This window comes from Sinocyclocheilus grahami, unplaced genomic scaffold, assembly GCF_001515645.1.
Source record: "Sinocyclocheilus grahami isolate Dianchi unplaced genomic scaffold, SAMN03320097.WGS_v1.1 scaffold93.1, whole genome shotgun sequence".
Classification (NCBI taxonomy): domain Eukaryota; kingdom Metazoa; phylum Chordata; class Actinopteri; order Cypriniformes; family Cyprinidae; genus Sinocyclocheilus; species Sinocyclocheilus grahami.
In genome coordinates, this window is record NW_015505272.1 from 776,031 (window position 1) to 800,360 (window position 24,330).

The 24,330-nt window shown below is 38.3% G+C and overlaps 1 protein-coding gene across 1 annotated transcript in view; it reads right to left on the bottom strand.

The window, feature by feature from the left end:
• Nucleotides 1-4,594: 4,594 nt before the first annotated feature.
• The window catches only part of LOC107587504 (SET-binding protein-like), a 76,679-nt gene continuing 56,943 nt past the window's right edge, over nt 4,595-24,330 (bottom strand). The window contains exons 3-4 of the mRNA XM_016275307.1: nt 10,847-14,183; nt 4,595-6,545 (exon numbers count right to left, since the gene is read on the bottom strand). Coding sequence (XP_016130793.1) covers nt 6,049-6,545; nt 10,847-14,183 — 3,834 coding nt within the window. The 3' untranslated portion in view covers nt 4,595-6,048. The remainder of the gene's footprint in view (nt 6,546-10,846; nt 14,184-24,330) is intronic.

Genomic DNA, 24,330 nt, shown 5'->3' on the forward strand with positions numbered 1-24,330 from the left:
ACGCGTTGCGGTGCAACGCAATGCGTAAAAAGACAGTATAAGTCATTATAATCAATAATTATGTCCCCACTGGATGCAACAAATGCCTCGCTTAGAATGGGTTTTAATGTTGTTGTCTCGTCGCTCCGGCCGGGACAAGGCATCACAATATGGTAAGGGGCGTAACATTTCCGTCACACGCTTGAGGTATTCGGCCAATCATAACGCACTGGATAGCTGGCCAATCACAGCACACCTCGCTTTTCAGACCGATGAGCTTTGTAAAAATCGACGCGTTTCAGAAAGGCGGGGCATAGAGGAGAAACAATAATGTACAGTATGTGGAAAATAATGTGTTTTTTTAACCTTAAACCGCATAAACACATTTCATTACACCAAATACACAAAATAATGTTCTTTTTATCAACATCATATGACCCCTTTAACCTTACACCAGAATTTTTTTGTTTTATTTAGTAACTTTCAGGAGGGTGTACTCATTTGTGCAACACAACATTTTATCATTTTGATAAGAAAATTGTATTTTCTTGAATAATTTTAACATACCTCTTTGGTAACTGATTAAGCAGACTTGCTGGAATATTATATCTCTAAAAAAAACATAACATGTCTTCTAAGCAAAGAGTAATTGCTGAATTTGTTTCAGAGGGGGTGTACTCATTTATGCTGTGCACTGTATATATATATATATTATACTATATAAAATTTATATATTTTATATATATATATTTTTATAATTGCTTGCTATATTTTATTGCGCAGATGGTCAAGAAGGTACTTAGTAGTGTACATTTTATTTTAGCTGACATTTTTCAGCATGTGAATGGCCGATGTCAATTGCCTTGTTTATTTATCTTTTTATAGGTATGTCAAGTCTTAACTCACATACTTAGGGGTAACATGGCTATGCTGTGAGCGACGCATAGCAGTAGTGCCACAGATGAGTCACGACAACACGCTTCACACAAACAACCCTCGTTATCATCTGCCCCCCATTACCTCTAATAGCCAGAGCCCTGTCATCTGTTTTCTATTTCAAAGCACAATTGTGACTTTTCAACAGAAATTACAGTCTCAAATTTTCCGCACAACACATAATATTGACGAGATGTTGCGGCGTTGCAGATGCAGTTCGCGTTCACCAGCCTGACTTCAGACATTTTATTCAAGCCAAGTGGAGCACTGGAATATTTGGGCAGTTCACCCAGCTGCCATGGCAACAGGAATTTTACAGAGGCACAGGCCTATGGTTAGATGCTTTTCACTTCGCCTTCACCAACCAACGGCTGGGATTCGGGCCAATCCGTTTATCTCTACTATGCAGTGAGAGGGACTGTATGAGGTGTAGAGCTTGATGAGCGGGGATTCCCTGTCCTACTCTGCACACTGACACCAATTACAGGTACAGAAGACAACTCTGCAAACATTGACACTTCGCATTTTTAATATGGCGTTCGTTCAATTTTAAATGTAATTTTGCAGTTCAGTGGTAAGTAAAGGAACATATACAGATGAAAACTAGGATCTGTGAAGTGACAAAACTTTTAGAAATCACCACAAGTGATTTACCATACAACAGATTGACTAAGATTTTATTGTTTAGTTTTTTTTTTAAGGAAGTTGCTCACTGAGGCTGCATTTATTTGATAAAAATTGTAAAATATTATTACAATTTAAAATAACTATATTCTATTTTAATATATTTTAAAATGTAATTTATTCTTGCGATGGCAAAGCTGAATTTTCGACAGTCTTCAGTGTCACACGATCCTTCAGAAATCATTCTAATTGGCTGATTTGCTGCTCAAACAGTTATATATTGAAAACATTTAAACTGCTTCATATTTTTGTGGAAACGGTGCATTTGTAAGGATTATTTGGAGTGCTGTCAATCGATTAATCGCATCCTAAATAAAAGTTTTTTGTTTACATAATATGTGTGTGTACTGTGTATATTTATTATGTATATATAAATACACATACACAAAGTATATATTTTGAAAATATTTACGTATTTACATGTATATAGTTAAATTCATATAATTTATATATATATACATACACATATATACAGGTATATATATATATATATAAATAATAATATAATATTTAAACAACATTTTTCTTAAATATATACATGCATGTGTGTGTATTTATATACACATAATAAATATAGACAGTAAGCACACACATATTAAAGCAATAAGCCCCGTGAAGCCGTGGTTTACAGTGAATTTATAACAGCTAAGGGACATTGTTAGGCACGACGCGAAGCAGAGTTAATTATTAATTAACCCCCTTAGCTGTTATAAATTCACTGTAAACCACGGCTTCACGGGGCTTATTGCTTTTATAAAACGGTTATTCCATATACATATTAAGGTTTCACAGAATAAAACAGAGCAAATTAAGTGTAATGATATTAATAAAAACAGTAATCTTTCACCAAACAATGTAGTTCCTCAGAAACAGTTGTGGTTCCAACAAAGTGGTTGCCGAGCAACACACAGAAGTAAACAAAGGTGTATGTTTGTCGTGTAATTTACAACAGCTTCGAACACGGCTCAACCAATCAGAATCAAGGACCGGAACTATCCGTTTTATAATATGTGAACAAAAACTTCTATTTTGGAAGCGATTAATCGTTTGACAGCACTAATTATTTGATCAAGTTTGATCTATTTGAAGTTTGATTTATTTGAAATATTAAAGAGTTTTACTTTGTTACAAAAAATCTATCACTTTTTATCAATTGAACGCATCAGTGCTGAATAAAAGCATTTCTTTAAAAAAAAATAAAAAAAAATAATTCACTGGCCCAAACTTTTGAATAACAGTGTACAACTTAGTGTTAAATATTCTAAAATATAAACCGTTTGCTCAGTATCACTAGAATATCAACAACTATGCGAAAAAGGCAAAGACACTGAAGTGAGCTCTCGATAAATTCATTTATTATTTTTTTGCACAATGAATGACATGAACAAGATCGACTGTAAGTGCTCAATACTGCTCACCGGAGATGGCTGCACAAATGAGCTTTACAGTAAGAAAAAAAAAGAAATAAAAAAATAAAACTACAAGATCATGAACGGCAAACATGACCAAACACATGCAAGCTTACATGTATGTACATATGTACAGGCTAGTACTTGTATTTATAAACATGTCTGTATACACAGTTACACAAAACATGAATGTGTATACATACATTCTATGTACAATGCATATGTTTGTGTATATCAGTATTTATTCTTTTCTATATATGTCCATTATTTGCTGTTTTTAATATCCATACAATGTACAAAATGCTTTATGAATTTAAAATCCATTACAAAAAAAAAACATATCAAACAATGTATAAGATCGTATTCAAATCGAAATTCAATACTTCTCGACTTCTCCAAAATTTGTATGCATACAATCAAATGGAGCATGCAGATACAGAAATCAAAATGGTCGTAACACCATATGTATGAATTTAGAGAGTGATAAGAGCTTCTGTTGTGTCCTTGTTAGGAATATTACTTTCGATTAACACTTCACTTGTATTATAACTTCATTAATAGCAATACAAACTAGAATACCAACACTACGTTTGAGTGGATGATGACATTCTCTCGGTGACCTCGGTAATGTTTACTCGACACAAAGTCGCTTAGGAGCAGGAACATAAAAAAAATACATGTAACTTCACAAGGCACCACTTATCAGCTGGTGGAGAAAATATATCTGGCATTTAAAAATCATAGAAGCCGAGCAAATTTGAGCTGCCAGGCCTTGTTACCAAAGCCATGTTTGACTAACCTATTATAATCATGTTTCAGAAAACTGCTACGGTGTACATTTTGCTTGAAAACATAGCTTTCGGTGCTTAAAGCACTAATAAAAGGTCAACATTTTTGGCAATGTTCGCAGGTGTTTAGCGCAAATGGACGCATCCTACAAAAGGTCCAGTACAACTGGCTGAGGCAAATAGCTGCCGGCATATATTGTTTCTTTTAGCTTCAATGCACTGCGAGTTATCACGAGGACAGAATGCTTCATGGCGTCTTTAGCCACTCTATACGTCCTGCTTTGGACAACTGCGAGTGCAACATTTTGACATGATTCTTAGGCATGATTCATGCAGCTATACAGCAACCCACAGATGGTAGACTATTTACAGGGGACTACAACTTGTCGAAATGAACATTTGATTAAGGCTGCACTGCTTCGAGGTTGACTTTCCTCCCCTAGACAATTGCAAAAGAAATGATAGTCAGTTTTAGCACTGTTCAGACTTCAGATATCAGTAAGACCACTTCGTTTAACAGAAAGCTTACAAAGGAGTTGATGCTAGAAAGTTATGCGTCAGTGGATTCACAGCAATAACCTGATGCATAGTAAATAAGCATGTATTCATGTCAAAAATCCTGCGTGGGTTTGGTTAGAGAGAAATTTTGAGCGTCTTCAGGTGTACTAGATGTGGTGTCTGGTCACTGAACTGTATATATGTGTATATAAATGTATTTATATAGTTCAAATGAAGCCTATTATACCGTAGAAGGTGTACTGAAATCATAAACACATTACCACCAAGGCAGCAAATGATATGTATGTACATTCAAGACTGATATCTTGCCATTATGTGTTCTAGTACCTGACCATGTTATGGATTTATAGACAAACATAAGGCACATATATGAAAAAAAAACTAACAAGTGGAAAGCTATTCAAATTAGGACAACATTCAAATCTATCGCGTATATCAGAGTAACTCGAATCTAAAACAGCGTAGGACATGTGTCTGATTAGTTTGTGATGTCCTATGCTCAGGACGATCACCTAAATAGTCTCCAGCATACATTCGGGTTTATTTTTCCAATCCAAACGACAGACTAATCGACAAATAGGCACACCACCACACCATTCATAGTAATATACACGAGCAGCTAAACTGAAACCCATCTATTCTATGATACACGACTACACTGAAACTTTGGTCATGTGGATATCTAATACTGACAGGTATATAGACATACTATTATTGTTTCGTTAACAAGAGCAGGCACATTCTCGAAAGAGACTCTGGAGAAGGCGACTCGAATAAGACCTTGATTTCCAGTCAGATCATGAAAATATCATCCAGATGGCTCACTATTATTTAAAGCGAAAAACCAACTCTGACACTGTGTACAACTTCAGCCCACTCAAACTTGTTCCTACAAAAAAGAAAGAAAAGAAATAAGTGCTTTGTTGGTTTTAAATGCAACCGTAGCATTTTTCATCGAGCCTGTTGTGAACTACTGGGATGTGTTTTGATGTCCTGTGTCATCAACAAGCCTTCGATCTGCAGTGATTCCACTTCGTTAAGATTACACGACTAAATAGTTTTTTTTTTCTTTCTATTGGAACAAGCTTTCTACATCTATTTGGTTAAAAACAGAACAAAACAACATTTCAAACTTTATATGGTTTTTGATTTGATATGCTGACAGTATAGGTAGATCTAAAATACTTTGAATTTGAAATGTTAGTAGAATATGTTTCTATGTACAGTGAACTGATAGCCATCAAAACATCACTGAAAAGGGTTTCATCCAAAAGTATTGCCATTAGTATGCCTGAAACACACCTGAGCGCAGGCAAGCCTATGTAAGCGTGTGTGTTAGCAGTGAGTTACCGGTGACCTGTTGTTCGAAATCAACCTCTGCCAGAAGATCTGTGCTTTGTGCTTGAGTGAAACGAAAAACGAGAAAGAAAAAAGTGCACAGTACTGTCATTGAAGTTCATTTACATGTGCTGGTAGATTATGGCTAAAGCCATAGTTTCAACATCCTCATGGTTATGGGCTTTGGGAGAGTAAATGTTCAGTTTGTCTCTTAGAGACCAATAAAAAAGTATGTAATAGGATTGTTCAAACCAAAAGCGGAGCTTTTAGACCACAACCGTGATCCAAATTCTCAGCGAATGCCCATTAAAATGTGTCAGTAGAATTCAGATTAAAAAAAAAAAAAAACGATACAAGGACCCAAGCACAAGGCTAACTGCACCGTCATTAATTCTCTAACGTGAGGTGACAGTAGCTTCTTCTCTCTTGTTCCCTCTTCCTTTGCGGTTTGGGCGCTCGATTTGGAGCTCTGGCTGAACTTTGTGCCAGTGCTTGCCTCCTTGCGTGGATTGTGATCTGGCCATGTGTACCACTGACTCGATGGCGGCTGTGATGGAGTCGTGATTGGAGAACTCAAGCTGAGCAGGAACCAGACGGGTGTGATGGTTCTTCTTCCCAGGAAGATCCACACACTTTTCTAGAACTGGCATCTGACCCAGGAATCCCTCCTCGAGAGAAAGCGGCTGCTTCCTCGGCCTCCCTCTGCGTCTCTTCACCATGTTATTCCCCGTCTTGGCCTGCCTCTGAAGCCTCTTGACTTTCAAAATCTTGTTGACGTGATCCAGGTTCTTCTTGGTGGTGAGGATCTTGGAGAAGGCACACATTTTTTGCATGTCACACTGGATCTCGTCCACTTCTTTGTGCTTGTGCCTCCTCTTGTAGGAACTGGGGTCTGGAGAGGAAAGGACAAAATAAATAAATGAGAATGACAAGCTACAGCTTATTCAGAAACAGTTCTGCTTTAAAATACAACAACAGAACTAAGTGATTGACTGTTTGGATTTTAATAACGGTTTTTGTTTCCGGAATGACAAAATGAAACACTTGCGTTGACCAGGTTTCCTGCACTACTTATTCAGTGTCACAGCAACATCGCTAATACTTCACTAAATATACAGCACAGTTGTGACTCCCAAATAAACTGCTCCTAATGAATGACAGCTACCTGTGAGATTTTAATCGGTAATTGGTTGTTCATTTGACTGTGTGTCCTTAAAGGGATAGTTCATGCAAAAATCTTAATTCTGTCATTAATTACTCACCTTCATGTCGTTCCAAAGCTGTAAAACCTCCAATCATCTTTGGAACACAGATTAAGATATTTTTGATGAAGTCCAAGAGCTTTCTGATCATCCATAGACAGCAACACAACTGAAACTTTCAAGGCTCAGAAAGGTAGTAAAGACATTGTTAAAATAGTCTATGTGACATCAGTGGTTCAACTTTAATTTTATGATGCTACGAAAATATTTTTTGTGCACAAAGGAAAAAAACCCCCCGACTTTATTCAACAATTTCTTCTCTTCTGTGTCAGACTTTGATACGCATTCACGAGAGTATCACAACGCATACGTGTGGTCCTGCTGATGCAGAAGCCGGCGTTATGTAGAACCTGGATAATCAGAGGAATGCACTCGCATGCTTTGTGGTACTGCCGTGAACGCACGGTGTAAACTGACATGGAACAGAAGAAATGGTTGAATAAACTCATTATTTTTGTTTTCTTTGTGCACAAAAAAGTGTTCTCATAGCTTCATAACAACATTTTAATGATGTCCTTACTACTTTCTGGGCCTTGAGCGTTTTAGTTGTTTTGCTGTCTATGGAGGGACAGAAAGCTCTTGGATTGCATCAAAAATATCTTAATTTGTGTTCTGAAGATGAACGCAGGTCTTATGGATTTGGAACGACACGAGGGTGAGTAATTAATGACTGAATTTAAATTTTTGGGTGAACTATCCCTTTAAGGCCAATTATTGGACTGCATTAACACCGCCTGTCTTTTAAAAAGACATTAAAAAGTCCTTTTGCAAAAACGTTTTAAAAATAATTTATTATTACAATTATATCATCATTTGGCAACAGAATCGCATTTCTTTGTTCCAAATATTTAGTCCCTAAAAGTACTAAAAGAATCATTAACGGAAATATTAAGGAACTGGAATCATTAAAGAGGAATCAAAACCGTAATAATGAAAATTTTCATGGTTCCCATCCCTGGCTACAGCGAGACACTGATTGTGAAATATGTGCTAAGCCAGTCTGGTAAACATTTGGCCAGTCGTTTGTTAGAATATAATTGATTTGCACATCATCTCACTAGCTGAAGCAGTGATATTTCTAAAGTAAACTCAAGACCCCAGAGTGAGTCATGACGTATGCAGCACAAACTTTCTGTTATTAATGATGTGACAATCCAATGTGTCAACACTCTAATTTGTATTAGCTGGTGTATAAATATTCCTGTATATACAGAGATCTGATAGCAATTGATACAGCCAAGCTTGTTGAGTCATGCCGTTTATCATTAACGGCTGTCAGTCTAACAGCGAAGCGTTAATAAGCGAACACGTGAAAAATGCCCCATGAGAGGCATGAAGCAACAGCTCACTTAACACTAGACATGTGGATAACTACATCCATGCACGTAATAAGGAAACATCAGGAACCTCCCACTTTATCAGTCTATCAGTGAATATAGTCAGTGCTCACATTCACAGTGAATAGATGCGTCTGTAAATGCGAGTAATAAACTATGAGGCCTCAGATACATTTGTGATTAATTTACTGCCTCTACACTTCACGTTGGAGCTTTGGAAGGAAGCCCAGACCAGAGGAAATGCTGGGTTTCTGGCAGGCTTGTTTGAAATGAGTTCAGACAGCCTAAAGCTGCCTAAAATGTGTGTTCCACATCTAAGATCTCTCCTGCACTCTTTTCATATCTCTGGAGAGGTCTCTTTTTCTCTTTTCTTGTTGATTGCCACTCCATCTGGTAGGTTTCCATGAAAACAAACAAGAGCTGTAATTGTGGAAGATGTTCGAGATCATGGGCGTTCTATACATTTCCAGGTTTCTCTTAAGACTGTCTTAAGAGTGCACCTGTGCAAACCAAAAAACAGGATATGCGCCATAATTCATAATACATCATCAAATCTCTCATTTAGCATTTAAGAGCATCGTTAAATCAAACAGCAACCACACTTTCTAAACGATGCATTTCAGTTTTAGTGATGAATATTATTCAATTGAAGCTCACCAGGGCTATTTTGGATGTAAGTTAAAACAAAACAAACAAAAAATTGGTGCATGGGTCACTAACCAGCTGTGCATGGGCTCCTTCAGCCCATTTGGTTTCAATAAAGTAAAATGTGTGCCTGACTAAACATGAGCTCTTCCCTCTCTGGCCTCAGTTTATCACTGGGAAACTTGCAGACTCTTCCCAAGTGCCAACAAATCATTGGACAGAGACATTCATTTTCAAAAGGAGTGTCACAACTCATTTATTCCCTGAAATCTCTACCTGCATCCTGTGCACAATGTTTTCATTAGAGGAACCAATTTATGGACTTGCCTCACCACTGTCCCCACAGCTCCGCTCTACACGGTAGTGGAGGCCTACTTCCTGTTGCCATGGCAACCGAATTCCACAGTTCAAAGGTAAGCGTTTTACAAAAAAATACAGTGGTGTTAGATCACATTTTTTGCCCCTGCAAATTCTCTAGTCGACTTTCAAGGCAAGCTACTCATTTAATACACAAAATCTACGTTAAGCAAATGCGGGTGCAGACCTGCTTGAAAACCCATCATGCACTGGCATTAGTAATGGTTTTAATAGGGGTTTTCTTGCTTGCTGGAGTCTAAGTAGGAGCATAACTTGTATGCAGTGTAAAGAAAGATGAAACGCTATACCAGTACGATCAAAGGGAAATCCTTTGTGTAATTCCTGAGCTAGCAAATGAGTGGCATTAAGTTTTACGTTAAAGTCTGCCTTACTTAAAGAGGGTTTAGAGAGTTGAAAGATCTGTACATTGAGAGCCCCGTCAGAATTTCAATCTGTACCATATGTGCTCACTGATGTATGATGAATTACTTTCAAAAGCCTGGGGGATGTTTCTAATGAAGACGTTTATTTAGCATTTTACATCACCTTATTCTTTGTGGAATGTACCTATGAGAACCCAGACAGAATGAATTGCTAAAATTAAAATAATATGTGTTCAATCTATCCATCTATCTGTCTATCCTCACACACAGACGTACGTGTTACATTGATTGTTTTGTAGCTTTGATTGGGACATAGTAAAGTTAGGCAACATGATATAATGCTTTTATGGAAAAATATCTGCTCCAAACTAGACACTCCCATCGCAATGATTAATAGCCTTATTATAAAAAAGGTGCTGTCGTCATGCCGTGAATCTGTAGCAAATAGAACTAATTAATCGTAAATGAGATGTGACCTTAAATGCAAATTTGAGCATATAAAACCCTCATTTTGCTGCAATTTATTGCATGCTAGCTACAGTGCCACTGGCAAAAAATGTGACTGCCATAAAAAAGCAATTGTCAAAACATGCTTATCTAAATCTGTTCTTTGAAATCAACACAGATGTACACTTAGGGGGGATGTATGTCATATTTCTCTGTTTAAGTACAACAAACTAGCTCTTTGAAGCATCGAGTTAATTCATGGAGGTGGGTGGTAGCAAGCAGAATGTGAGTCATCCTCATAGTTCCCCTAGGGGAGTGAAAATGTAATCTAACTGTGCCTAGGGCTTGCAATTCCCCTTCAGTGGAGTAGACTGGATTCATTAAACCTCTGGCTTCTCTCCAGCTCTTTTAACAAGAGGCAAGGTTTTTTATTGCATGTCTGTAGAATATAAATCAAAGCGTGTGAATAATATATCTCTAAGAAAAAACCATTGGCAGGCAGGAGTGAAAAGGGAGGAAAGAGAAATTTGTGAATTATAGTTGTCTCCATCCATGCATTACACTTTGCTTGCCCGATGTACTGAGAACAGCATACAAAGTGTTCAGAAAGCACATACTTAAAAGCAGAACACAATTTCACTTGTATCCAACTAATCACTGCGTGGTAAACCAAAATAATACCTAACAAAAAATAACTGAATCAATGTCTTGTATTGATCTTGCATTTGTATACATAAAAATATACATGTATATTTTTTTTACCTGCTAAAGCCGTGTTGGAGCACTGGTATATCTGCTCGGCCCTCTGTTCTCTGGCTCCTTGGAAAGATGCCATGCTTCCTTCTCTGTATGCTGCGAAGTCCTCCAAGCCATGCCTCCTGATGTGAATGCTAGAATCATCATCCCCTAAGTGCTGCCCCTTGAACAAGTCCAGCGACTGGTCCTGGCTGGCTCGCATGCGCTCGTGCGGTTGTCTAGTGCAGATGTTCAGGAAGTTGTTCAGTGTCTCTCCTCGAATGCGTTTACAATGCTGAGAGTCAGATAAGGATAATGATGAGAGCGTGTCTACTTCAAAGTAGTTCCTGGAAGCTTTTGACAAAGCATCTGTGCTTTGCTTGCCTCTTTGCTTCTCCTTCAGTTTGGACAGAGAGTTCTTCTCGAATCTCTCATTCAAGAGGTTGAGGAAGGCAGGACTCTGGGTTCCACTGAAGAGCCCGCCGAGGTCCTCCCTCTGTGGGATGTACTGATCCTCTTTGTGTTTGTACTTGTGCTTGTGCTTGCGTTTGTGGAGACAGACACTTTCCATACAGCTGCTTGAAGGGTGATGGGAGTTACTCATTCTAGATGAAGGCATCTCATGTGGCATATTCTTCACTCTATGTCTGCTAGGAGCAGCGAGACTAGAGGACACACCAGGGTGGAACTTTGGTGGAGGGACTGGTGGCCTCATGAGAGGAGAGGCTGAAGGTCCAAGAGCGTGAGATAAGTACAAGGGTGAAGAGTACTGACCGTAATAGCCCATGTTTACCATACTTGTGGCAAGAGGCATGGATGTGTAAGGCATCGCGTAGGGTGCATAGTAATTGCCACCAGGCATTGGGCAGCCAAACCCTTGAATAAAAGGCATCTTTGATATTGGCTCGTTTGACTTGGCTGGTCGACCACGCCTCCTCTTTGACTTATCGGAGCTCCTGCGAAGATAGTGCACAGGGTCGTAGGGATAGTATGGCATAGGATAGCATTGGTCAAAGTTGAGACGGAATATGCTGGGATAGGAATTCTCATGGTAGAACTTGTAGCTGCTGTGGGAGATTCGGAAGACCTGGAATTTGCTAACCAGCTCCTCCAGGTCAGCCATAAACTGCAGGTCGTCCCGGTTCTGGAGGGCCTTGCGTTTCCTCCGATGTTTCTGCTTCTTCAGGCTCTCCTGAGCAAAGAAATTTTCCACAGCGACTCCAGTCACACGCTTCTGGTAGTGCCCCCTCGCTGCTTTGCTCTTTGCCTCTAAAACAGCGGTCTCAGCGGCATCAAAACTGCAAAGATCAAATGAATATCTCCGGCGGGATGCCGGGCCTTTCTCGGTCTGGTCTGATGTGCTGTTGTTGTCAGTGCCAATTCCACTATCGCTAGGGATTGTCTCTTCACTGTGGGACTCGCTAACTGGGGATAGGGTGACTTCTTTGATGGAAGCCACTTCAGACAGGTGGGATGGTGAGTTGGCCATTAGTCTCGGGGGAGACAGCTTCCAGTTACTACTAAGCAAGCCCTTATGCGTTTTCATGGGCAATGCACTGATAGGCTGTAGATTTGGCATTGTCTTCAGGTCATGCTGGCTGGTATCCGTGGTGGCAGGGTGAGCCATCCCACCTGCTGCAGAGTGAGAAGAAAGAGAATGCATGACCCTGGGAGAAGGCATTCCGGTTGTGGATGATGTATTAGAAGGCACTAGAGGGTTCTCAAATGGACTGGAAATAGGCAAAGGGTGCTTATCACTGGCTTTGTGCTCAGTCTGCTGGGTATGAAGATCGATTCTGGGCTTCCTTCCCCGCTTTTTGCCTATGTAAATAGTTCCACGCTTGCTGACATTGATTTGCTTGCCAAAACGGGCCTCGATTGTCGATGCCACAGTCGACATGGCATTTGAAACCGGAACACTGGACTTCAAGGCAAGATTGCCAGGACTAGAAGTGGTCAAAAGCTCATTCAAAATGCTCTGCATCTTAACCAGTTTCATTTTCTTAGTTGCCCTCTTTTTAAGGACACCTTCTTGACCTGATTTCTTGAGTTTTAACTGCTGTGCAGGAGGGGATTTGTTGAAGGCCAACTGCACCAATTTCAACATATTATGCTTCTTTCTCCTTTTTGAAGTGCTGGATGAATCTTGGGCGATAGGGCTAACGGGGCTTGTTGCAGTTCCTTCGTGAATTGTCTCCACAGTAAGTAACGGCTGTTTTTTGGGCCGGCCACGTTTCTTCTTGACTGGGGTAATGACTGTCAAACTGTTTGTGTTTGTGTAGAGTGGACTGGATGGGGTAATAGGGAAGGCAGAGGGTGGCTCTTCAATGGACAGAGATTGATTCAAGTCTTTATGAGGAGAGGAGTTCTGGGTCTTTAAATAAGACCACCTGTCCTTGACCTTTGATTGCCTACCCTCTGTTTGCTTGTCGGCATCAATCACTGATCTTTGTCTCCCAACTGGTGTTTTCCTCTGCCTATTCTGAAACATCTCAACATAATCAGTCATCGTCTCAGCACCATCTTCCTCACTCTCCCGCAAATTTACACCAAATTGTTTTGGTGCACTGTATCCCATTTTCTTTGTAATTTTAGGTTTTGTGCTCCCTTGGTCAGTTTTATCAGTCTTCTCAGCTTGCTGTGTGGTTTGTGCATCAGATAAGTTGTTATCGTCACCTACTTTTCGGTTTCTTCGCTTTTTACTTCTAGATTCATCTGCATGATGAGTGCCACAGCTTGATGTCTTACTCTCATCATCTGGTCTATTGCTTGCCTTCTCAGGCTCCTCTGTCTCAAATTCACTTTTATCAGTGTTGTATGCTTGTTTCTCCTTAGCACTATCTTGGTTTTCGGTATCTCTGTCCATATTTTTGGCCCACTGAAGGCCTAAACTATGTGTGGGCTTCATTGGGTTTTTTCTTACATATTTACGTTTCATGTTCCCAAAAACTTGCTCAGTGACTTCCTGCAAACCTCTGTCTTTACCAAAAGAGAACAGACTTGAGTCAGCTGGTGGGCTCATTACTGTATCAACTGGAGATGATTCTAGTGAGTCAGTGCTTGGGGAAGACATGGCAGAAGCAAAGAGACTTCCCGATGAACTGTCTGTGACCTTTTTAACTTGCGATTTTGAGAATGGGGTGTTGGGCTCTGACAAAGGGCTCTTGTTGGTGCACTCTGATTCTCGTTTTGATTCTGGTTCTGTCCTGTGTTGTTCTTGGGATGCTGCATCTTCAACAGTATCCAATGGCTTTGTCCAGTCAAGGTGGTGAATGTCACTGCTTTTAGACTCATGCTTTGGTTTTGCGTTATCCATCATCACATTGTCAGTTTTATCCACAAGTTTATAATGCCTCTGGTAGGTCTGAAAATGAAAGAAAAGAAAGAATTTAGAAAATGGACCAACATTATGTCAACATTATATAAGCATTCACATGCTCTTCATATTCTTACACTAGGTAACTTGACAGAGAAACATTCACACCCCATATAAAAAACTAGAACTAGGAACCTACAAGTTGTTACTGATAACAACTACTGTTTTGCTGCCAAGTTCTCAGCTTGTGGGCCACACCTACTGAAAGCATATAATACTGTGCACTATTGTGCAAGCCTTTGAGACTTGTGGTTTGGTCTGTTAGAAATAACGTATTGCAAGATCAGCACTTGATACTAGGATATGTTCTGTAAAGCCATCCTGTTTTCAAAGCCAACAGCTACAGGCGGTAATGAAGTTTAACCACAGTTTTGTTTTTCAGCAGGTCAACTTCCATTTCAGAGCCCTGCAGCTGAGGCTAAGACAGTCTATGCTGCGGTTTCAGATTAGTTTACATCTGGGGTCCCAGTGTTTTCAACAGGCTCACAACAGGAAAGAGACAAAAAAGACCAAATGCAAAATGCACCTTTAGAAAACACTGCTTGTACCTATTTATGTTACAGCATAAAATGAAAGATGAAAAACAGTGAATAAAAAAACTGATAAGAACCACTGTGCAAAGTGTCTTTAAATGTTTAAAGCTTAAAGAGCTTTAAAGAAAGTTGTAGGAATAAGTTGCTACTTTGGCACTCGCACATCTGATTACATCAGTAGAAAATAATTGCGTCTCCTAGAGTCTGGTTTGTTTGGGTCAGAGCACAGTGAATGAAAGGATTTCTTACATAAACCAAAGAAATGCATGGAAAGACAAATGTGGGAAAAGAGTTTAGAAGAGTTTAAGTAAATGCCCTTGAAAGATGACATCCTGGAGTGATGAAAGAACTGTCTCCAAACAACAGTGAAAGTGAGATGAACTGAGCTGAACGAAATATAACAGAGAAAAAGCAGATTACACTTACAATGGCATGTCTTGCTTGATGTAAAATTTTAGTCACTTTAGGTATGATTAAATAATAAAGACTTAACTGATGACTGAAAATCTGTAAACAAAAACAACTAGATTTTGGATGGCACTTGTCCTTGTAAAACTTCCCAACACAGTGAAAGGGTGTTGTGGGTCATTTTCAGGACAATTCTAAGTGGTTTCTAAGGTGTTCTAACTAGGGCTGCCACTAACGACTATTTTTATTTCGATTAATCTATAGACTAATTTATCGATTAATCTAAACGATTAATTTCCCACAAAATATCAACAATTTTACTTAAGAATATTTTATTAAACTATTTTATTAAACCAAATGAAATCCAAATTTCTATGAAATCCTTTTTTAAAAGCAAAAGTAAAGTGCAACAGTGTGCAAGAAGCAAGTGTCCATCTCATAGTCATGAAATCACTGAAATGAAAGTTCAGTATTATAGTGTAAGAATGACAACATATCCACGTGTTCTAGTCTACTAATAATACAATTATAATCAAAAAAAACTTTTTAAAGGAGTATTTACCAGAAATGTTATTTACCAGAATTTATTTAGGAAAAAAATGTAAATGTGCAAAATTTCTGAAAAAAATAAGATTTTTTTTTTTTTTTATAAAATAAATTAATTGGAGATGCTTTTGATTATTAAAATTTAACGGAACCATTAAAATGGAATTCAGAAAATAATGGAAAACTTTTTCTTTTTTTTGTAATGGAAAAATTTTCCTGTTCTCCACTGTTTTATGAATAGTAGTGCCAAAAATGCAGGGAAAACAAAAAACAAAAAAAGCAAAGATTTATCTGGCAGAAGGAGAACTGTAGTTTGGTTGTCTTTTTAATTTATTGCTCTTAAAACCAATTTGAGAACCACAGGAGCTACCTTTGACAGGTTAAATGACCACAGACAATTATGCCGTCCATTGGCAAACCTGATAATGGTGACCTGCCAACCTCTCACACTATGTGGAAGCGCTTTTTTGTTCCTTCTCTAATCAGCCTAGAGTAATGCATCACTTAAGTCCTCACCGGCTCTTGAAAGAGCCAGGCAGGCAAGACTTTTATCTGCCATGCACAGCCCTCACCTAAGATTTTTCAACATGCTTTGGGAATTTGCATGTGTGCGTGTGTTTCAGGAGTCATCCCTCAGCCTAATCCTCTCCAATATCATTCAATCAGTAGTTTTTAATTAAAGGGAAGCAGACATTAATGAGGGATCGCTCCTCTGCCAGCCTTGTCCTTTTTATTTCCCCCATCAGTGAGAAACTGCATCACCTTTCAGATTCCTAATCCTGTAATCCTATGAGGAATTTGCGGTCTCCCCCGGCCCACAGGATACAGTCTCCGCTGTTGAATGCCAAGTCTCCTGGCCGCCCTTTAATTTGCCTAAATGGCATTATATTCCCCCCGTTTCCAAAACAATATCTGAGGAATATGGCGTAACCTCTGCATTGAGGATGTCAAAGCTATTCTACAAACTCACTGGGAAACTCGATATCAGTTTAAGACCGTGACAAGAAAGAGCTTTCTCAAAACCAGGAACTATTCCATTCCTTTCACCAGAATAATTTGTTATCTGACTTGAACGAGACATGTAAATGGAGTTCCCTTTTAAATAACAAGTGTCAAACATACAATCACATCAGAAAATGAAAGGAATGAAACTGGAGACCTTGTTCAGCAGTTACAAATATGCCATTGCTTGGTGTAAATACACCACTGAATATTGTGTCAATGTGTTGACAGTGAGTCCCTCACCAGATAATAAAAATCTCTGCAGTCATAAATGACTTATGAGCCCTCTAATGAGCACTTCCTATCTGTTGTAAACAGAGCAGCAGTTCTGGCAGGGCCACTGGGCAGTCTGGCGCAGTAGGCACCAAATCCTGGCGGACACCATTGCACTCAAAGCCCAGAACTGCAGGAGACAAGTCAGTCTCAGACCAGATAAACAGACAGGGAGAAGGCAGCCGAGATTACGGAGTCCCTTGCATGATAATAAGATAGGTTTGGCATCTTGACGGCGCCCTCGATACCCCCTCTCTCCCCCGTCCATTTTTGCTAGCTCTTTTTGTTCTCTTAATTTTTTTCCCCCTCCATCACTGCCATGGTAATTGGCCAGCCAAAACTTCATTGGCCTCTTGTGTGTTTGGTAACCATGGGATACTGTGAGTCAGAGCCACCGAAAATAGACAGAAACGCAGCAGGCCAAACATGCACCTTTGCCTGACTGATACCCGGCCAAACTCGCTCTACCCTCCACTAAATCCTGCCTGTCCTGGTGCAAGAGCACACTGTTTGCCTTTCAGACTGACAGATGAGCAGTCCACGAGTCTGATGCTGGATCAAGACAGCTTGGCATGACTCTGGAAGTTCGGACACTTCCAAACGTTGACAAACGATGCAACAACACTCGAGCAGCTTGTAGAAGCAGAGCCGCTACACAAATTGCAAGCAGCACAGCACAAATGCAATATTGTGAGGGGTCATTTCTTCCGTTCACCTCATCCCTGTAATCCCACAAGCTTTAATGGTTCGATTAACATGACAGCAGGTCAGCTTTGTTTTCTGACCAAACGGCAGTGGGCTAGCCACAGGGCTAATTGGTCAAATTACAGTCTTTGTAGCTGGTCTCAGTAACACTTTCTGAATTGGTTAGTGAAAGCCAGCTCTGACTTGTTAGACAGCCCTCATGCTGTGGTGGCCTTGGGTAATGTGACACCCGGTCGAGGACAACACACAACTGGATAGAGTGTCAATCACCTGATCTGGAAAATCTAGCTCTAGTTACAGGACTTGAGGCATCTTTAAATCCATCCTAGAACAGTCAAAATGTCCACTAGTTTGATTACCAAGTAGGAAAGTCAATAGAGTAATCCTGTGTGGACATGTCTGAGAAGCCTAGATTTTAAAAACCGTATTTGACTGCTTGAAACAAATCTAAAAGATTTAATAATGCTATCAGGAGTACTTCATAAAAGCCTCATAACTGTAATGGTAATTTTAATTAAGTCTCATGATATATCAACAGATCAAATATCCGTTTAACATTTAACACTTTATACAAACAGTTACAGTGGCAGCTTGTATAAAGTGTGCATGTGCTCATGACGTATATTAATGATGTGACACGCACCTGCTGTAATATGCAGATTAGAAACCATGGCGGGGAAGAAAGCAATGCATTTCTGTGGTGAATTGCCATCACATTTCTATAGCGCCGAAAAAGCACAGAATACAACCATTCAAAAGTGTTTTGCACTAGACGTAATTAAATTAAAACAGCGGCCAGTAACACACCTACTCTTTCGGAGTCCATCATTTGTGCTGTGCAGTGGGGTATGTGAATAATGGCACTAAAAATTAACCACAATTCTTAGTGAATAATACAGATAATGGAAATTGCATGTAAACTGGAGTGAAGAGCTTTGCGCGACATGTAAACATCATAATGCCATTAAAGTCCTTACTCTAATTATTGGAAATAATCACATTATTCGTGCGCATGTAAACGTAGTCAGTGACATCGTTTACATGGACATCAGTAATATAATTATTTACCTTATTCTAAATAAGACAATATTATGATTAAGGTGTTTACACGAGTTGCTTTTAGAATATTCCTTTCATGTTCCGGTTTTACATGTTATAGTACATAAATCGATTAATGGCACACGTCATTACGTCCCCACGCGACGCCATCTGACGAATTTCACGTATAAACATAGTTTGTCTTCGTTATGATGCCATATGCAGTTTTGAGTGTTTCATTTTTAATTTTACGAAAGCAAGTGCAGATAATGATTTGTCATGCTATATGTGGAAACAGACGACAGCATTGTTGAAGCCATGCTCTTTGGTTTGCCGTCAAATGGTTGACCACTGCCATGCGTGTATCCTGTCGCAAAATGCAGAGAAAGGTCCTACACAACGGTAATAGTGTGATTAATGTGTATACATGTCTATACTGTACTTCGATAATGCGACTAAAATAGGAATACTCCACATGTCTTAATTCGATTTGTGTTTACTTTGAGTATGACTTCAGCCGGATTAAAGGGATAGTTCATCCAAAAATGAAAATGTGATGTTTATCTGCTTACCCCCAGGGCATCCAAGATTTAGGTGACTTTGTTTCTTCAGTAAGTCCAACCGTTGCAGTCTATCAGTCGTATAATGCATGGCAATGGTAACAAAATCTATGAGAGTAAAAAAAACATGCACAGACAAATCCAAATTAAACCCTGCGGCTCGTGACGACACACTGATGTCCTAAGACACGAAACGATCGGTTTGTGCCAGAAACCGAACAGTATTTAAATAATTCTTTACCTCTAATCCATCACTATGTCCAACTGTCTTTGAGCGCGCGCACGGCATCCGGTGCGTGAAGTGTGTACGCACTCTGGTGTAGTTTACGCAAGTCACTTGTCTGTACAAAACACTGTCATGATGCTAAGGTGGAGCTGCGTGGTTGTTAACATTATACTAGGCAGGAGCTAGGATGTTTTAGGAGACTTTTTCACTCATTTGTATGAAAGAAGTCTCTTATGATCACCAAGCCTGTATTAACGTGATCAAAAATACAGTAAAAACAATCATTTGTGAATTATTATTAGAATTTCAAATAACTGTTTTCCCTTTCAATATATTTTAAAAACGTAATTTACTCCTGTGGTGGCAAAGCTGAATTTTCAGCAGCCATTCCTGCAGTCTTCAGTGTCACATGATCCATCAGAGATCATTCTAATATGCCGATTTGTGCTCAAGAAACATTTATTATTATTATTATCAATGTCGAAAACAGTTGTGCTTCTTAATATTTTTGTGGAAACTGAGATACATTTTTTCCCCAGGTTTCTTTCGTGAATAAGTTCGAAAGAACAGCATTTATTTTAAATGGAAATCTCTTGTAAAATTATAAATGTCTGTATTTAATGCATCCTTACTAAAGTTTTAATTTCTTTCAAAAATAAAATAAAAATCAGTCTTATTGACCCCAAACATGATTCATAAATGGAGGCAGACAAATTACGCACCAAAGTTTAATATTTAGGGTAATGGGTTTTGAAGACCTCCTAAACCAAAGTATGCTGTAGTAAGTGCACTGTGGCCTTACATTCTGATGTATTTCAGCATCATGTAGTTGACACACTTTGTGGCATATAGCCAGAGGTCATTATGTCATCACCCCAGTGCTTTCAGAAAATCAATCAGTCTCAGACTGTTTACAATAGATCACTTCACTAAATCCCCTTATCCAGATGAAGAATTCCTCCATTTGGCATTTCTAGTGTTTGTGGAATGCACTGCAGGAATGAGAGAGTGGTGCGGCAGGAGAGGTCTGGGGGAGAGTGAGGGGCAAAGGCCTGATGAAAACCATACCTCGCTCACTTGCATTATCTACAACTCAAAACCTGGACTTTTACTGTAAGTGGACATTTATGCAAATTTGGTTGGAGTTTAATATGAGTAGGTGGAAGGTTCTTGATCAGTATATAGATGGGTGGCCTCCGCTTACCTGCTTGATCAGACTAAACACCATTAGCGAGACAGATTGTAAATCACCAACTCTAGCCATGCAGATTAAAACGCCTAGTTTTGATGATTAGCGAGCACTAATGAAAATTTACATATGACAAACACGCACTTCAAACAAAGCATGATCATTGCTCATTCACTGTATTAATTGATTGTTGCAAGTACAATTCTGGGATTTTACACCATATTTTTTTCTCACAATATTGTATCAATACTTTAGACTCTTATTTTATGTGTGCATATTATTTATGATATACATTGCTATACACTGAATTGTGTCAAATGTATTACAATCTGGATTGTAATCAGGAGGCATGATACTAATGCATCAATATTCTCACCAAAACTGAATAAAATGAATAAGAATAAAGCACTACAAACTAAAATTCAATTGTTTTAAATGCTACAAGTGACTTTAAACATTTTAAATGTGCAGTATGAAAATGCATACACATTTTTGAGATTAGCTTAAAATTACATTTAACAGTAGAATTATTAGTATTTTTTTAGATTAACTTCTAAGAAAACATTAGATGATAGAAGGTAATCTAAATGTTAAATATTGGAAAATGAGCAGAACAATTACTGATGACCAACACTAATAAATCTCCACCGTAAATAATAATAAACCATTCAACACTTGAATGGGGAAATTTTTCAACCTGAAATGTCTAAATCTCATTTCATGTTATTTGCTTGCCAATGTATTTCTATAAAATCAATAAAAATTAGGGCTGCACAATTTATCGTTTCAGCATCGCTATCTAGATATGCGCATCCGCGATAAGTCACATCACAGGATGTGCGATGTTTAGTATACTGATCGTTATATTTATACTGATCAGACACAGACAGCATCACTGATTATAATGGGTTCTATAGTATTTTGTCGCGCCGCTCGCATCCAGTGTAGACACGGTGAGAGCCGCGCAGATGCACGTGAACACTGAATTCCGTTCACTTCCGCCTCTATTTGTGCCTGAAATGACACATACGCCCGAAATTATGTCAAAATGCATGTCTCTGCAAGTATCCTTGTAAACACAGTTGCTTATGGCTTAGGTGAAGATAAACAATTGAGAAAGAAAATGGATGTGTAACAGTATATTGGTTCACAGCAGTTTAATGTTCCTGTTGCTTTCTGTGTCATGAATGTTAATCAAACAGCAAAACACAGAGAAAAATCATTTTTGTAGCTTTAACAGATGGATTAGATTTAATTTATACAGTGAAGATGCAGTTATTTTACATTTAATTATTCAATTTCTGTACCTGAATACGGTTAAACTTACCTGAAAATATAAAGCACTGTTTGTTTCTTTCATTTCTTTGTTCTATTATATTTATCTATGCTTGTAATTTGTTTATTTTCTATACTGATTTTTTTATGTATAAAGTCACCCCAATCATTGATTATTTTTTCCAAACAGAGCTATTCAAGTCATCAAGTGATTTTTTTTTCTTCTCAATATACTGTATATCGCAGAAAAACTAAATATCGCAATGTCGAGTTTTTTTCCAATATCGTGCAGCCCTAATAAAAATGCAACAAAATTTGACATAAATGGCCCCATAAATGTTTTCTTATCCTCAGATAGCATTAAAAGACCTGTATATTTCAAGTTGATCTAGACCAGTGTTTCCCAACTGGGGTGCCGTCTGTCGAGAGCAGGGGTGCCGTGTAAAAAAACTCATTATTTTATAATGGGTTTTGAAGACCTCCTAAACCAAAGTATGCTGTAGTAAGTGCACTGTGGCCTTACATTCTGATGTATTTCAGCATCATGTAGTTGACACACTTTGTGGCATATAGCCAGAGGTCATTATGTCATCACCCCAGTGCTTTCAGAAAATCAATCAGTCTCAGACTGTTTACAATAGATCACTTCACTAAATCCCCTTATCCAGATGAAGAATTCCTCCATTTGGCATTTCTAGTGTTTGTGGAATGCACTGCAGGAATGAGAGAGTGGTGCGGCAGGAGAGGTCTGGGGGAGAGTGAGGGGCAAAGGCCTGATGAAAACCATACCTCGCTCACTTGCATTATCTACAACTCAAAACCTGGACTTTTACTGTAAGTGGACATTTATGCAAATTTGGTTGGAGTTTAATATGAGTAGGTGGAAGGTTCTTGATCAGTATATAGATGGGTGGCCTCCGCTTACCTGCTTGATCAGACTAAACACCATTAGCGAGACAGATTGTAAATCACCAACTCTAGCCATGCAGATTAAAACGCCTAGTTTTGATGATTAGCGAGCACTAATGAAAATTTACATATGACAAACACGCACTTCAAACAAAGCATGATCATTGCTCATTCACTGTATTAATTGATTGTTGCAAGTACAATTCTGGGATTTTACACCATATTTTTTTCTCACAATATTGTATCAATACTTTAGACTCTTATTTTATGTGTGCATATTATTTATGATATACATTGCTATACACTGAATTGTGTCAAATGTATTACAATCTGGATTGTAATCAGGAGGCATGATACTAATGCATCAATATTCTCACCAAAACTGAATAAAATGAATAAGAATAAAGCACTACAAACTAAAATTCAATTGTTTTAAATGCTACAAGTGACTTTAAACATTTTAAATGTGCAGTATGAAAATGCATACACATTTTTGAGATTAGCTTAAAATTACATTTAACAGTAGAATTATTAGTATTTTTTTAGATTAACTTCTAAGAAAACATTAGATGATAGAAGGTAATCTAAATGTTAAATATTGGAAAATGAGCAGAACAATTACTGATGACCAACACTAATAAATCTCCACCGTAAATAATAATAAACCATTCAACACTTGAATGGGGAAATTTTTCAACCTGAAATGTCTAAATCTCATTTCATGTTATTTGCTTGCCAATGTATTTCTATAAAATCAATAAAAATTAGGGCTGCACAATTTATCGTTTCAGCATCGCTATCTAGATATGCGCATCCGCGATAAGTCACATCACAGGATGTGCGATGTTTAGTATACTGATCGTTATATTTATACTGATCAGACACAGACAGCATCACTGATTATAATGGGTTCTATAGTATTTTGTCGCGCCGCTCGCATCCAGTGTAGACACGGTGAGAGCCGCGCAGATGCACGTGAACACTGAATTCCGTTCACTTCCGCCTCTATTTGTGCCTGAAATGACACATACGCCCGAAATTATGTCAAAATGCATGTCTCTGCAAGTATCCTTGTAAACACAGTTGCTTATGGCTTAGGTGAAGATAAACAATTGAGAAAGAAAATGGATGTGTAACAGTATATTGGTTCACAGCAGTTTAATGTTCCTGTTGCTTTCTGTGTCATGAATGTTAATCAAACAGCAAAACACAGAGAAAAATCATTTTTGTAGCTTTAACAGATGGATTAGATTTAATTTATACAGTGAAGATGCAGTTATTTTACATTTAATTATTCAATTTCTGTACCTGAATACGGTTAAACTTACCTGAAAATATAAAGCACTGTTTGTTTCTTTCATTTCTTTGTTCTATTATATTTATCTATGCTTGTAATTTGTTTATTTTCTATACTGATTTTTTTATGTACAAAGTCACCCCAATCATTGATTATTTTTTCCAAACAGAGCTA